The sequence below is a fragment of the Vanellus vanellus genome (genome assembly GCF_965231255.1).
Source record: "Vanellus vanellus genome assembly, chromosome: 16".
Taxonomy (NCBI): Eukaryota; Metazoa; Chordata; class Aves; order Charadriiformes; family Charadriidae; genus Vanellus; species Vanellus vanellus.
Window position 1 is genome coordinate 8647276 of NC_138921.1, and position 17181 is coordinate 8664456.

The 17181-nt window shown below is 44.3% G+C and overlaps 1 protein-coding gene across 1 annotated transcript in view; it reads right to left on the bottom strand.

Annotated features, from left to right (window-relative positions):
• Positions 1 to 256: 256 nt before the first annotated feature.
• The window catches only part of FBRSL1 (fibrosin like 1), a 547710-nt gene continuing 530785 nt past the window's right edge, over positions 257 to 17181 (bottom strand). Inside the window, exons 13-20 of the mRNA XM_082491594.1 lie at positions 14805 to 14876; positions 14202 to 14231; positions 13254 to 13325; positions 11838 to 11970; positions 7705 to 7782; positions 5864 to 5947; positions 4620 to 4860; positions 257 to 2557 (exon numbers count right to left, since the gene is read on the bottom strand). Of these exons, the coding sequence (XP_082347720.1) occupies positions 1324 to 2557; positions 4620 to 4860; positions 5864 to 5947; positions 7705 to 7782; positions 11838 to 11970; positions 13254 to 13325; positions 14202 to 14231; positions 14805 to 14876 (1944 nt within the window). The 3' untranslated portion in view covers positions 257 to 1323. The remainder of the gene's footprint in view (positions 2558 to 4619; positions 4861 to 5863; positions 5948 to 7704; positions 7783 to 11837; positions 11971 to 13253; positions 13326 to 14201; positions 14232 to 14804; positions 14877 to 17181) is intronic.

Sequence of the window (17181 nt, forward strand, 5' to 3'; positions counted from 1 at the left end):
AAGAACACTGCACAATTAGCACAAGGGGTCCACGGAAAATTGTCCTTGCTTGCCAGCGATCCTGCCCACAACACAAAAAAAGAGAAAAAAAAGGAAAAAAAAATAAGGAAAGGGTCTGCCGCATGGTACTGTGCCAGTTCCATCTGCTTTTGCCAGCTTGAAAAGTAGGAAACCAAAATTCCCTTCCAGGAGCGTGTCTCTCTCTCTTTGCTTGACGAACTGTCCCTTGTGTTTGTACAAAAAAATTCAGTCTCTCTTTATTTTTTTTTTTTTTTTGTTAAACACAAGCATCCTTCTTCCTGTTCACATGCCATTTCCATTCTGTCTCCATAGTTGCGAGTTGGTTGTTTTTGGGTTGTTTTTTTTTTTTTTTTTTAAACCTTCCTCCCCCCAACATCCACTAAGACCTGCCTCCAAGTTCTTGCATAGTTGAAGTATATATGCCGTACTTAGCTTTCTGAGTGTGAATTTCTGACTGTGACAAGAGTATGAGTTGTAACCATGTTAACAAATAACCAGAGTGGTTCTAGAAACCATTTTTATAAAGTCTACCTATGTTAAGAATTTAATATTGGTGTACATTTATATTAACAGAATATTTACAGTTTGTTTTCTTTGTTTTTTTTTTTTTTGTTTAAAACAAGAAGTCAAAAAAAATTCCTCTTAAATTTCTGCATAATATAATAAGGCAAAAAACAAACAGTTTTGTACATTATTATTATTATTAATATTTTAATATATATCTGTAACTTCGGTTCCAAAGTACCAAGGTAAGTGATCAATTGGCCTCAGAAGGGAACCTCACAGTGGACTGTAAAACTACAGTATTTCCATAAATAATACTTTTAAGAAACCCTGGGTATTTTTTTCTTAAGGATCTGAGGCCTTTAAAATGCAAATTTAACTAAAAACAAAAGCAAGATTTCTTCTTTTTTAAGTGAATAAAGAGCACAAAATTAAAAAAAATACAAATCCATTAAAAATGTTTCTCACATTTGGGAAAAAATGTACAAACTCGATATTTTTAACTCATTTTTTTTTTTAGCACAGAAACAAAAAACAAAACCAAAAATCAATACCTATATATTAAATTCCCATTCTCAGCAACCTTCTTGTTGGAAAGTCTGCATCCCCGACCCCGTTATTTATGGAAATGTGCTTAACTTCTACAAATTTTACATTAAAAAAAAAAGTTTACAGCAGTGCATTTTGTAAAAGGTTTGTTTTTTGTTGTTGTTGTTTTTTTTTTTTTTTTCCTGTTTGCTTTTGTTTGTTTGTTTGTTTGTTTTATGTACAGGCGAGTTTAAAATTCAATGTTGGGGACTATCGTGCCTCTACTTCTTTGGGGTTCCTAGAGGGGGAATAGTCCCTGGACTCTGAGTTTGTGAGTGGAGTAGTCCTGCGTGGGGAGGCAGGTCTAGTGCTGCTCGCTGGTACAAGAGGCGGTGGGGCGCTCAGCGCTGCAGTTGGCGGGTTCCTGTTTAAAATCCCGTTGTGCATGGCAGTGGATGGACTCAGTCTGGGGTAATGCATCCCGCTTAAATGAGGCATGAAGGATGGCACGTGTGCCAGGTGACTTTCGATGGGGGACGAGTGCAAGTGGTGCATTCGGGCACGCTCAAGTTCTTCCCGTAAGTGCAAGCGCTCTCTTTCCTCCACTTGCCGCAACCGCTCCTGCTCTCGGCGGGCTTCAAGAAGGTTTTCATGGTTATAGTCGTGCGGCTCCCTGTCTCTGTAAGAACGCTCGTGGTCGTAAAACCCAGAGGTGGTAGGGAACCTATGGATAGGATCCGTCCGGAGCTGAAAGTCCATTCGACGGTGCAGGTCTAAGCTCCGGTAGGCATCTCGCAATGGGTCCCTCATCGGGTCCCAAGAAAATCCGGGATGTGGCAGCCTCTCTCTTCCCGATAAAGGATTCATGCCTATGAGCGGGGTCATCATTCTGCTGCGGTCCAGAACATTCATGTTGTTCATCTGGTGCACGCTGCCCATGGAGATGGGCATGGAGGCAGCCATCGAGTGAGGCAATGATAATCCATGCAAAGTAGGTGGTGGGGGATGCTCCACTGATCGGGAGTGCTGTGAAGGCTCAGAACCTACCACCAGCACGTCACTGTCTTCCTTCCTCTCCTCTTTGACTTTGATGTCATTCTTAATCTTCTGGAGGTCGCTGGGAAGCTCTGTCTTTCTCTCCATGTCCTTGCTCATTAGATTGGTAAGCTTCAAGCTCTCACTTAGTGCAGGTTTGCTGTACGGGGATACAGACTGGATTACTGGCTTTGTGTTGTCCTCAGAGGGTCTCTTATCATGGCTTGGAGTTTCCTTCACCGGGGAACGGCTCTCTTTAATCTTGTGTTCTGCTATGGGCGGCTCTCTCAGTCGGTCAGGGTGCTCTCGCTCGGGTTCTTTGGACCTTTCCCTTTCCCCGAGGCTAACCTGCCTGATGGGATCACTGGAGGTTTGGCTGTTGCTGCGGATGAGATTGCTTATCTGATGTGTCACTGGAGCTGATGCCGGTGAGGATCTGTTTGAATGTCTGTTTTTATCCATGAGGTCTCTATAAAAAGAGATAACATACATCCTTGGTTTTGTGTGAACAAACATACATGTGATGTTGGACATGCACAGTGCCACGTCTAGTTGTGTAATTTGAGATTGCTCAGAAAGCGATTTCAAAAGCTCTGCTAGCATCAGCTGTAGCTGTGATGCTACACTAAAAGATATGCACTACCCGCCTTTACGTACTACAGAGAAAAAAAAACGTTAAACGTTCACAAATCTGAGGGCCAAACTGGGGATGCATTTGAAAGAACAGCATATTCACCCTAAGAGAAAGACCACCTCACCGAGAAATGTAAGGAAAGAATTCTAGACAGCTTTTTTTTTTCGAAAAGGTGCTTATTGTGTGTTCGCATATAGATCTTGCTGCCAGACAAGACAATCTTGGCTGTAACACTCAAGTCAGGTTCCTTTCCTGAAACACGGATCCAGGCACACACACGAGAAGCCTACAGAAATGCATGCAGGCCCTTCACAAGACAGCCTTGTCACTGGAAGCAGCCGTAACACGATCCTTATTTTCCTGGGGAGCTGCGGGAGAGTTTTTGTTGTCGGCAGTTTTGGCAGGTAAGGTAGGTGCTTAAGTAAAAAAAAAAATCCTTGAATTGGCCATGAAACTGAGTAATCGACCTCCGGTTCAAGAGGATCTGCTATGAGGAGCAAGGGGTTTGATGACAATGTCCGTGGTTTAGAAAGAGAGGCACGAGGGTTTACATTTCTAACCGCACCCCAATTTCTGAGCAAGCCAATTAGTCACAGTTACTCCCACCTCTTTAAGAGGGGAATAAATAATACTCACCTTTTAAAAGCACTTTGCTCTGAATGAGAGACACTTTAAATGCAAAGTATGATGGTGTGATTGAGAGAACTGCATTATGCAGCTGAGAGGCTCACTGATGCCTAAGCTCTATGCCGGGTTTGCTTTCGAGAGCTGTAAGACCCGAGTGCTGAAAGCTGGAGGTGTTTCGGGGAGTTCTGGAAGTATTTATCCCTTATGATTACATTTGCTAACCCAGATTTCTTCCTCTGCAGTAGTCCTGATTGCTGGTCAAGGATGTGGTTTATTAAAACCATGTCCAAACAGGGATGCTGGGGACAGCTTAGGCTGAATTAATAGAAATGTAATAGAGATATTAACCCCTGTGTGAACACTCTTGAGGGTAAAGAAACCTTGGTTTGCAAACGAATTACACTGAAGCCAAGAAGGGAGCTTCCTCTCTGAATGACTATCCGTGCAAGAGTGTCAGACAATTTAACATTTACAGCAAGATGATTTTCAGCCTATTGCTTCCATATTATCTCGTTCACAGGCACTGCCTGAAGATCTCGTTAAAAGCACTCCAGGCAAACTATGAACTAGTCAAATACACACACCTAAGACTTGCAGGCTGTTACTGCCTACAAAGAAGTAGCCTGTTGGAGACAACCGGGCTCTGAAATATAAAGGGCTTCGAAGCTTCAAAACCATATAACTGGAAGCTAACGAAGTACCTATAGCCCAGGTGATACAGTCCTGTCACCGTTAATAAGGGTTTGTCTACAAGGCAATTTTTTAAAATGAGTTTTGCTAATGGATTCACGCACACTGCTCCAGATACAGGCATTTGCGTTATCTTGTTAATGTCCAGCTAACATTTGAATTCATCAGCATATCTGTACATTAATGAGAACTATGACTGCCTTTAAAGGACCCATCACAATGCTACCGTCATGACTTCAGAATATACGACAATCCTAAAGCAGTTGCATTGAAAACAGCCAAGTACACCCCGAAAATCGCAGTGAGAAGCTCCTTTCCTCAGCCTGGCGCTTTTTCTTAACCTACTAGCGGGGACTGGCTTCCCACATTTCCACAGAGGACAAATCCTAAAAGACAAAGAGTTTTTTTTTTTTTTGTGTGTGTTGCTAGTACTTGTGCTTATCTAAGGGAGAGGCCAATCAGCTGCCTCAAGGACAAGCAACGTTTTGCTCTGAAGATTATTTTATGATTGGAAAAATTAGGAAAAATATAGAGGAAAACCAGGCCCAAAAGAAAGTGCTCAAAAGCACACGCTGTTTACCTCTCTTTGTCTCTGTCGTCTTTACTCAGAGAAAGATCCCTCTTCTCGGGCTCTCGCTCCCGCTCTCTGTCTCTGTCGTGGTTTGTCACTGAGGAGCTTCGCTCAGAGTCGGTGGGCTTGGGCCACTGTGGAGGTGTTGGGAAGGACGGTGGGGTCCGATGGAGTCTATTCCATGGCTCGTGGGGATTATTGAAATTCTGCAGGTTTGGGCCATCTTTGTGAGTAAAGATGTTGTTGTGAGCTAGAATAATGGCAGGGGGAGGAAGAGTTAAAAATAATTCAAACCAAATAATTACATACACATTTTTTACAATGCTAATCACAACCAGAACTGTCCTTTCAAGACTATTCAATGTGGAGCTAATGAGGGGGACCTACTAGCAGGTGATACCTCCAACACTGGGTGTAGGAACAACCAGCTCTTTCAAGGCTGTTGGTGGAGGAAGCTTTAAGTATACATTGGAATATCTCAGAAACGACTGAAAATGCCCAACTCCTCTTCTCCCCCCACCCCAGCAAGTGTTCCAGCACAAAAGTAATGTTTTTCCTCAGCTCCTCTCACTGGCAGAAATTTAATTTGTGGGTAGTTACAAGCAATCAGCTGCCTGCAGCTGAGGATTCGGGGACTTTTTTGTTAAAGAAAACGGACTATTTGGTGGTATGTATGTGTGAGTATAAAAATAGAGCTTGGCTGTAGGCTTTTCAGAACAGTCACTTGATTTTCCTCCATCAGTCTTCAGCTGATTCCTGTTGCACCATGAGATGCAAAAGCATGCTCTCTTGTGTGTGGCTCTCGAGCATGTCTTGCCTACATGTTTTTGAAGTAAAATAATTTTATACAGGTAATTTAAACTTCAGACAACGGTTACAGAGGAAGTCTACACGCTGAATTAGGAGAAGTATCAATAGCTGTTCCACTATGCATCTTCGCCGTTGAAGGGTGTTACTTTAGATGCCCATAGGGTCCCAGAGCTCAGTGGGGTCTCGCAGCTCCAGCACCTCTAGGAGCACAGAAGGTACCAACCTTCAGCAGTGAGGAGACACAGAGCCCAGCTAGTGATGTCTGTGACATGCAGAAAAGCTCCCACCGCAGAGACCTGGAAATCTTAGGTGCAGTGTTTTCAGATAGGAGAATGGAGGTTAGGAATGAAACTTCTTTAAAAACTACCACCAGCTGCTGTAAATATTAGCATGTGGCTTTTCTGGAAGGGATGTTTGTCTGCAGTAACCCAGCCAGTACTTACTCAGAGCATGACTGCCTAATCCTCCAAAGGCATTGCTGCCTAAGTTCCCAAGGCCGCTGAAGGTGCTTGACCTGCTAAATGGATCTGGAAAGGCAAACAGGGATTTAGCAGGCATTTAGCCAAGAATGTTGGAGAATGAAACGCACCCCTCCCCTTCTTAACGGTCTGAATCCAAGTAGGATTAGGCCAGACTTTAAGCTGATCCTTCTCATTGCAAGGTTCTTTGCACAGAAAATTCCCATCATGTTAAAATGGAGAAGGGATTCAGTGCTCCCTCTGCAAACAGGTGCTGTAATAAACTTTTGTATGCCAGTCAGAGGGGAGCTAGAAATTAAGGTCTAATAGCTGAAATTAGGGTGGCTGCTGAGCTATAACTCTCCTTCCTTATCAGTACTAACAGCAGCGGCATGGCAATTGCCTTGAAAGAAGAACCTCAGCAGGCTCCTCGGTCAGCATATTGAGGGGACGCATCGTTTCACTCCTGCTTCTGTATACAGCTTTCTGTCCTCTTTGTAATAGTGCATAGGGACAGTCCTAAGCTAATTGCTACAGACATCCACCCTTACACCAACTAACTTTGGCCTCTTTGTGCCAAAATCCTTTGTCACAACAGCTTCCTTGATGCCAGTGGTGGTGGAAATGACAGTGTAGTCTTAGGAGCTACGATGACAAAGGGATGGGAGGTTTGTACCCTCTGAGGCAAAAGATGAATCCTGCCTTTCCTAGTCAAGGATCTGACTCTTTGGTTACTGGCACTTAGCTTTATGATAGGCACCCATCATCAGAACGGGTTCCTCTCTGAGTGGATATAGCCCAACTCAGGTTTCTGCACTCCAGAGCGTGTTAAACAGTACCAGTGTACTTGTTTTCTTTCCTACTGGTCATCTCCGTACAACTCCTCCTTCTGCCCACTGGCTTTTTGACTGTCCCTTTAAAGTCTTTAACTTGCCATGTTACAGCGGGTGTGTTGCTCTCCGCTTCCTCACGGATATCCTTATCTTTAAAATATCAAGGCAAATAGCCTGGAACTTTAAGCAAACAGCTATTTGCTTATTTACTTATTTTTAAATAGCTGTTCTTGCCCTTCCCCTTTGATATTAAGCAGTTGAGTGACTCTGTAGAGATACAGTTAATTTTGACAGAATGTTCAGGAATTGATGTAAATCTGTGTATTTGCAACAGAAAAAAAGTCTACTAGGTCATGTGGCATGCCACATTTACTGATTGGATGAGTGCTACTAAAACATTAATCAACAGAGCTTGAACTTTAATTGGCAATGAGCTGCTTGTGAGCTTCTAAAATGAGGTTATTTGAGAAAATCAGGCTCTACTTACTGCCAATTAGGAAACTGAAAGGCTGGCAAAATGTGCAGAACAGCTATCTGCCAGGAACTGTTCGCTGAACTTTATTAAAGAACCTAGCCAAGAACTTTCATAGGTGGGAAACGGTAGGGGAGGAACCCATTTTAAGCTGTGACTTGTCTGAGGTACCTTTGCATAAGTTTCCCCCATTCCCTTGGGCACATTGGCAGCACAGAAGGGCTCTACAGGTCACATCTCAGCTCCTACGCAGCGTCCCAGCAGCGACAGACTTGCCCGCTCTGCAATGCCCTCTTTTCTTGCAGGAGAGGGTCTGCTAACCCTGCCGCTCTCCTTTGGAAGAGAGCAGAGGGGACGCGCTGGGAAGCTGGCACGGGTGGGAAGCTGGCTAGCTTCTGGTTCCGCAGACAATCTGAGGCTCTCCCTCCCCCAGTGCTAAGGTGCCTCAAGGCAGGACCGCACCGGAGAGCCGGGACCGGGTCAGAGGTATAAAGGTGAAGGCAGGGTTTACTTACACTTACCTGCCAAGTGGTTAGTAGGCAGGAAACTGCTGTGGTGAGGTGAAGGACCAAAAGGGGTGGTGGCTGGATGTGTCGCACCTGTGAGAACAAGGTCCCTTTTTAGTTCAGTGCTTGCATACACAGAGGTCCTGGCCATTGCCTTCAAGAACCACGACGCAAAGGCCCGGGCCAGATTTAACCATGGCAAAGGCAGGGTAAGACCCCAAACTAGCCCAGGGCGCTACAGGCAGGATTTCTCCACGTGCCCTTTAAAGCATCTGTGGGCACTAGGAGGCAGAAGGAGACCTTGCACTGAGCGTTGCCGCTCACCTGCAGTAATAAGGAAGTGAATCTCTTTGTCTGACATTTTCAGTCATTACTCTGTGTTTACATTAAAAAGGGTCAGCCCAGGTTATGGGCCCAGACAGAAGGTGCTTGGAAGTGACTGATTAGTCTATATGAAACACCAGTTAATGACAGGCACGAAGGGAACATCAATCATGCCTCTCCCACGAGAGCTCCATCTACGCTCCCACATCTGTCTCTGCATCCACAGGCTCCCCTCACGGTACTTTCTTCCCTTTCCTAGACACTGCTCATCGCCACGGTGCCACGCTGCCTCCTGGGAAAGGAACACCGGTGCTGAGCGTGGTGGATTACATTAGGTTGAGGCAAGGGGCAAGAATGGGCTGGAACAAGTTGGTCTACCCTGTATTTCAAGGTGGACCAGGCTCATGCAGAAAATGCTGCTCTCCTTTCAGAGTAGAAAATGAGATTTGCCTCCTTCGCAGGCAGATGCATGCAAACCTGACTGGGCTTGCAACCGCAGCATGAAAAGCACTGGGGTCACCTGCCACTGGGATACATGGTTTTTGGAGGTACATTAACTCCCATGTATCCTGCAAATGACAGTATGTTTGGGCAATCTCGTGGGCCTGGCTTTTGCCTCCTCTGATTAGTATTAGTAGATCTTCAGTTAGATGCACCTGAAATCAACTTTTGAATATTTATGTTTCAGATGCGCGTGACAAAATGTTTCTGTGGGTCCAGTATTACACCGACCAGCCCAGCCCTCTCCAACTGTTCAGACTGTGAACGTCCTTTCGGTGCCCCCTCCCTGCCAGTACTTCCACTACTGCAGACAAAGCAGAATTAGCAACTGTCATAACTTTCAGATGCTGCCTGGATGCAAACATAGTCTCCGCCTCCCTTGCAGAAAGCAAGACCTGCCATACCTGTGCATTAACTGTCTCATTTTGTTAGAAACTAGTAATTCCACACAATGACAGAAGCAGCACTTTCCCAAGGACGTGTTAAGTCATGCACAAAATAGACCAACACCTAAATAAAGCTTTTCAGTGCTCTTGTCTTGTATATTTTGTTGGTAAAAAGTTAACTTCCCTTAATACTGAGAAGAGTGACAGGTCAACTCTAGCAAACAGCAGCAGCCAAACTGGGCATGAACATGTGCTCTTCACTAACACCTCACTTACTCAGGGATTGCTTTCTCAAGTGATAACTTTCTATTACAGAAAAGAGGATTATGATCCTTCTCCTCCCACCAGGCACTCCAGCTCTCCTGTCACCTTCACCACAAAGAATCCTGCCTCATCTGTGGCCCATATGAATCATTCCCACCAGTGGCAGACCCGCTCTGGTAAGTTCCTGCCCATCATCCCCAAGCGCCATCAAATGCGCGTTTCCACCATAATATCATCAGTGCTGATAACACTATGGAAGGTCACAGCAAAACTGGGGGGAAATGGAGGGAAGAAATTAATACGCCCAGGAGAGCGCATGCCAAACACAGCCCAAACAGCATTTTTCGGAGGTGCTGGTCAGTCGCTGACCTGGTCTTCCTTAGTGACAGAGCCCAACAACAGAAGGTTGTTGTAAAAGGCACTCATGTGTCCAGAACACGAGCAGACTATAAAACTGGAGAGGGAGACAGCGCTGCGTGTCCCTCGCCAGCTTGGGCACCACAAACCTAAGCAGCCAGAAAATGAGTTGAGGAAACTTAAGAGAGACCACGGCAACGAGACCTGGAGTTATCTATAAACATTCTGACTGCTCCAATGCTTCAAGACGGATGGAGACTGTCATCTTTCTAATCCTTTAAGATTTCAGAAGGTGTATAATGGATGGGAGATTTCTTCAAAGGAGACGGCTTACAAACTCAACTACACGGGCTGATAATAAAAAATCCTCCAGAGAAAGCCAGGAGCGGCATTGCAGGCTGTCAGGTAGTTATTAAATATAGCATCTGCCAGGCAGCCGAACATCCGTCCTGAAGACAGGTGGCCCTAAGATAACTTATGTCTCCCGCAGTAACTAGGCAATGCAGCAGAACCAATGATTCACATCAACTGCACGCTTGTTCGATAAGGTGAAAAGAATGCCTCGGATATTGCAGAGTAAAAGATTTATTCATCTATATATTACTGCGGCAATGTTTGTTCACTTTGATAGCACTCTTTACCTAGATTTACCGTGTGATGGCTCTTGTGATTAATATACTCACGGACAAGTTGCAGCAAGGTTGTTTATCTCTAGTGAAAGTTTTCTGTTAATTTGCCTTCTTTAACGTATCTATTCCATACTACTTCCCCTCTTGCTTTTATGAATGGAAAAGCAAGACATGCTTGCTTCTTAAGAGAAAAAGCTCAAGATACCAACTAGACTGGTGCTTTTCTGCCTCTTAGGGTAAACTCTGCCCAATATGGCATTCAGTAGCAAAACCATACATGAAACAAGATTCTTGTAATGACAATGCAGAAGACAGACTGAAGACAGTGCCACAGGAAAATAGTCAGAGGTTTGTAAATCAGCTGTGCTTATGTGTCCAAGCGGATGCAGTAAATATCTTGACCCCGTACTATGAAAGTACCTTTATGGAGACCAAAATAGAGGGTAGCATCCTACAACGTACAGCTAGTATCAGCAGGGATAATATGTGGTGGAAACATGCATTTGATGGTTAAGAATTTCCATCCACAGATAAGGGCGGAAAGACAAACTGGTGGAGTTCCTGAAGGCATCTGCCATCTGCATTTGAAACCCAGTTCTTACAGAGGTTTCAGCCCGATTCTCATCTTTTGCTTTTCTGTCACATTTGGGACAAAATTCGTAACACTTCTAACCTCATTCATTTCAACAGGATTGAACCAAGGTCAAATATGACCATGTCTGCACTGAGCTAGAACGAGAGCACAATATTGCATAAAACCAGAGTAAAATTAGGAAAGAAAATTACATTAGTTGCCAATTAATAACATACAGAAGGCAGACTCTGGCATCTTAAACACAGAAAGAAAATCTGAAAAAGTCTAAGGGGGAAGTTAAGCCCTGGCAAGAGAACAAAACTGACATTTGGTAGACGGAAATCAACAAGAATAGTACCAGTGACCTCCAAAACCAGAATGTCAGAGTTGCAGTCTCCCATGGTCATAGCCATCAAGAACAGTGCAGTGAAGCTTACTGCACCTTGGTAATTGCATTAATTGTAATTACATCTCCAACAGATTGGAATGCAATTGATCAATGTAAACTGTATTTAATTTTTTTTTAATTCAATAGGCCATTTTAAGCTTTAGAGATTGCTGGACTTCATAACACATAGGGGGATTTTGTATTTAAAACCCAAACACTTCACAAATACGCCTTCTGTGATATTTTCAATGCTGTTATTGAAGTCTTCCTTTCACAAAACCCCCTTGTTTTCAGAAAACTAACAGAAACTTGGTGAGTGGAGGAGCTGGGAAGAACAACATGGCAAATAGAAAAGCAAGAAAGAGACCGGGACTGCTTCCAATCCTGTGCAATGGAAACATTTTCAAGTATTTTGTCAAAATCGCTTATTAAAATCAACTCTATAGCCTGTTAATCAGGACATCTAAGAACCAGCTGCACAGACATGAATGTAAGAGCCAGTGCTGCAGCTCGGTGACATGCAGAGGGTCCTGCACTGGAGGCAGTGGCAGAGCCCAGCGCAGCGGCTCCGACAGCCCAGGTCACAACAGTGGCCAGTGCCTCCACAGCCCTGTGAACCGTCTTGCCCGCTTCGATTTTTGGTGCATACGTAGCTGTAGAGACACACATTACATATACTGACCGTTCGGGTTTTTTTTTTGCAACGAGTGATGATCTTCCCTTACCTGTGGTAGAAAACAGAGGCCTGGCAAGATCCTGTGGATAATGGAAGCCTGGAAACACTCCAGGGGCGGGAGGTCTGCTGAACAGGTCAAGTTTACCACCTATCTCTAGCTTGTGGGGATCCAGCTGCATTTGCTGTCAAATGATATAAAAACAATCTCATTATACACTTCCTTTTTTTACGGGAGAAAAAGAGAGGGAGTTGAGGCTCACTCCTGCTTAGCCCTGCCAGGGAGAGTTAGCGAGAGTGACAGCAGCATCTCTGGTCATGTACTGCAGTCATGCTCTGACAGCATCTGTAAGGCCATTTCGCTCCGCAGCCTCTCAGCTGCCTGCCTCATCCACATGAATAAGGTCTGAAGTGAAGTTCTCAGCCCCTCAGCACACACAATGGAGCATGCAACATGATACACCGAGCGTGCTGCACCCCAGGATCAGTCGGCGCTCTCAGCCTGACAAAAAATATTCTGCAGGCGGAAAGCTGCCGACAGCAGTCTTGAGAGCTGGGCGACAGCCTCGTCTGTTTTGATTCTCCAGTTCGGAAAGAGAGAGATGTTCCTAGACTATGCCCTTCCTGCAGCTAGTACAGCTCAGTACGCAGACAAGGGGTGAAGGATAAAGAAACTATGAGGCTCCTCCAGAGGTTATTTTCATCCTTCCCCTATAGAAATGAGCATGGTCAGAACTGCACCTAAGTCATGGAAGGCTCTCAATAGCTTAAAGCTGACATATTTGCTTACGAAGACACTAACTACAGTGCACCTACTTAAGCGCTCAATAGTCTTCATTAATGGGACAAAAAAACGGCAGCAGGAGCTATGAAAAAATAAACGCTACGTAAGTCCCATTATCAGCTATTCTGCCTGCCAGAGGGAGCTTGGAGCCTGTAACAGCACCCCAGCGCACCTACGCCTTGTTACCTCTCGAGTTTTAAATCCCCTCCCTCTGCCCATCATGACTGCAGTGCAGAAAGCCCAACAACCCCTAACACAGCAGCTATCAATCTACTCGCCTGCCCTATGTTTTGTCATATGTTCTGCACCATATCGGTCATTTCATTATGAATGGGATAATACTCCATATTCCACAGGAGGTACCAGTACAGAAGGGAAATGATATTAAACATGTGCTTTGTGAAAAAGATGGATTTGGGGCAAAATTACCTTCCCCTTTCTTATTCTCTTTCTGGCTGTGCACTGAGTATCTCCTGCTCCATTTGCTACCCTTCAACCCAACTCCTTTGCCCTCAGATAAACTTTACGGTTGCTACAATAAATGTTAAAGGATTGGAAGTGTTAGTTAATCAATACAGGCAAGCTTGAGAATCACCAACAGTAACTGCTTCCTGCTCATTACTCACTAAAATATAACCTGTAAGCCAAAAGACTTGGCTTTGTTCCAGAAACTGTCTGAATTACCTTTATCTTTTGCTGGTGATGGTAGATCTGCCAGGCGATCTGTACATGAACCGCACACCACTTCCCGGGTTTCTGCAATGGAAAGCACAAGAATTTAGATTAATTTATACGTTAGCAATCTACATCAGATAGAACATTTCATTTCCCTTACTGTCAAACAGGCAGCTAAGCAATGAGAAAGGCTGATTACTAAAACAGCACAATAGGTGATCAACATTTTTTTCTGTACTGCAGCAGATGATGTTTACATTAAGAAGGAATCAAACAGGAAGAATGTGGGATGTGGGATATCTTCCTCATCTCACGGAGACCTGAGATCCCTGCCTTGTTCTCTCCTACTTTCACTCCCTCCTTCGTAAACCGAAATAAATGGCAGCAAAGAACAGTACGCCATGCTTAAGAGAAAGCAACTAGCAGTTAACAGTTCTGTTTCTAAAACGAGCCCTGTTCATTCATCCCTGCTGCACTGCAGGCTAAATCATGTGTGGTTATTATGGCTGCTCGCATCTGGGGAGAAAAAGGGTATGGACAAACAGTCACCAGGGATGAGCAGTGCCACAGCTGAACGAGTTACAGTTTTTCAGCTGAGCTGCGGTACTCACTGTAGGGTGTTTTTGTGGAACATCAGAAGCACCAGTAAAACACATTGACCTAAGCCAGCATGAATCTGACCACTGGTGAATGTCTGTCCATGCTCACAGTCATTTATTTCTGTGACCCTTACTTCATACTGCGAACCATTAATGCACATAAATGGATGCAAAAGAAGGTTGGGATTCAACCTAAACATTATTAATCAGAAACAGCTAAGAGCTAAGACATTTTGCTTTAAATAAAGGATGAGCGTGAAATTTCTACTGGACATGTTAAATTTCAAAAACACATGCACAATATTTGAAGTGTGTGCATATATATATGTATATAAAATCCCCCACAAACCTTACTTACTCTTACTGGAGGCCTATAAGGGTCTGACACCTATGGAAAAAGCAGAAAAAAAACAATCAGTCTTTCTAAAACTAGCCAATATACAGAAAGGTGGGGAACTTCCTTCCTCTGAACAAATAAAAGCATTTAGAAAGCAATGTTCCAGAGAAGTCCCCTGTGACACGGGAAACCTAAAAGGCTTAAAGGAGGCTTAAAACTCCTCTTTCATTCCTTGCACCAAACTCAGCAGAATTTTATGATAAACAAAGCAGCTCCGTGCCAGCAACCGAACAGTGCCAGTGTTTTTCCAAACTTTATAATCGTTCTGAAATGGAGCGCATAAAATTACTCTCCAAGCATTGCTTAGGGGAAAGAACTTGAAGGGGTTTCCTGCCCCATTTCCCTCTGACTTTGTTTAAAGAAGTCAATATATCCCTTTGTACTCACAACGGGTGGAGGCTGCTGTTGTCTCACCAGAAAAAGAAACTTCTATCCTGACTGCATGTTCCGAGTCTAGAAGGCCAATTTGCTCACCAGCTGCTCTCTTTTTTTTTTTTATGAGCAATCACTGTGTTTACCGTAAACCCAGATAAGCTGAAAGGAAGGTTATATACTGTTGCCTACCCCTGGAGTCTTCTGCAGCAGCGTATGGTGGACTGTGCCTGGTCTACCTGCTACATCAATAGGGTTTGAAGTCTGAAAGACAAGAATAGAGCGTGAACAATACTGTATCATACCGGCGGTACATTTAACATCTCTATCTGATGTTAACGGCATTAATTAGTCCATGTTTGTACTGTGCTTTGAACACGCGTATTGCTGCATTAGTGCTAAATGTTATCTCTTACTGACAGCCAACAGCATTTAACCACCATGTCATCTATTATTATTTAGCGGCAGTAACAGTATTATAGCAGCACCCCTAAGCCCCACTGAAATCACAACCCCAGTGTGCTATGCAGTATGCAAGTGGATGGGAAGAGACAGTCCCTGCCCCCCAAGCTTATTCTTTAGACAAAACAGGCAGGCAGCAGGAGAGAGAACGAGAGAGGTGGACTGACTCCCTCCACGTTTCAGGCAGCAACCAGTATCGCGGTCAGGAACAGAACAATTCAAGCATCTTAGTCCCATATTGCACCTATTGGACCACAGCCCCTCTCTGACTGGGGCTAGGTAACACAATGGCTAAAAGGGCAACAGCCCATCTATTTGCATCGACAAGGCAAAACGAGAAACCTTAGAAGGTGCTTGTGGGTCTTTTATAGCTTTGCATTGTTTATCCCATCATTTTCCAGCAAGAATTAAACACCTCATTCAATGAATCCCTGTTCCTCCTCCTCCTCCGGTTCCCACCTGTTGCCCTGTCCTAGACGATCCCCAAGAACTCGTTCGTCTTCTCACTCTGGCATTCCTCCATCTCCCACTCCCAGAGCAACTGCACCTGGTGCCGCCGCGCAGCTGAGTGCAGAGGGGTTAAACCTCACTCCCCACGAGATGATTTCACTCACATTTTAGGTCAAATTACAGTAGATTTCAAACAGTCAAACTGTATGAGGAATGAGTGAAATCATGGGTTTGGGAGGAAAGATAGGTTTTAATTTGTCTAAGGCTGCGTAACTTCCAGACTCATTAAAAAGAGAATTCTCGTGCGTGTGTGTGTAGGTAAGTCAACGAACTCCCCAAGCAGATCTGTGCTCTCAGGGCCCGTCTGACAGCTGAGGTATATATAAGGTGGCAAATAAGTTACAGCTATCATACAGGCAAGAGCTTTAAGATCACAACATGTTAATAGCATGGTGTCATCCTGTCCCCTTGTCCCCTGGAGAAAGACGCGAATGCTTCCTCCAGCAAAGTAAACTGAATACTTCTGACCTTTTCAAGTTCTTAGCTTGTGAGAAATGGCCTTCGGGAAACTCACTGAGAAGTTTACCGTCAGCCTGGATTTATGTGCAGTGGATTTACACGCACAGCTGTAGGCAACTGACACGGGAAGGGGAAAAACAAAACCAAGACCTCTGCTTTGGAAAGCAAGAAGTGCAGGATTCAGCGTGCCAAAACCAAATCATCAGGTCTGTAGTGATTATGAAGGCTTTAGTCAAACAGCTCGGGAGGGAGAGAGCATGGAAAAATGATGCGGTAACAATGACTAGAGTGGCTTTGCCCAGCAGTTCGGCTTTTTCTCCTCTAGGAACTGCCAAAGCAGCAGATTCATTTCTCAACCTATCCCTCCTTTTTTCAGATGTTAGAATGCATGTAAATACAGCACCGTCCAGAGATCAAGTGATGTTAGTGATTAACCATGGCACAAGAGTGTGACCTTGCGCTGCTTAAACTCAAGCTAGCAAATTTCTATCTATCTATCTATCTATCTATCATTAAAATGAATTAAAAGCTAGTTACGATGCAGCACTAGGAACTGCTTAAAAATGTAAAGGGTCTGTGCTCATTTTTTCTTTCTTGCTATCTAACTGCTTCTCTTTGGTCTAATTTTTTTTTTTTTTTTTTTTTTTTACAGTGAGATGGTATCTGTAAAGCTCTGTAATGAAGATGGAAACCAGAAGAGCATGCTATTGCTGGATCAGAAGCTCCTAATTAACAGCAGCCTTATGGCAAAACTGAACCCTACCTTCACATTAGCAAACTGTTGCGAATTCCACCTATTTGTGCAGCTCCTTTTCTTGGGAATTCCAGTTCACACCCTGACAACTTGGGGTCTGTAGGGATCCCCTGGCATCCCTTGCAAGAACAGCAACAATTAACGCTGCTGGACAAACTCCATCAAGGGATAGCTATGTTCTGCCCCTCTTGCTCCCTGTGCTCAGACGCAACTGCTCCTCTTTGATGCCCGCAGCCACTACGTACAGAACTCCGGTTGAAAAAAGCCATTTCAGAGGCTTTGCTACTCAGAAGATATCCAGAGAATAAAATAACGTGAGGGACTCGATGGGCGCTGAGGAAATACTCCAGCTGCCATTAAAAAAATTAAGTTAAGTGGGAAGGT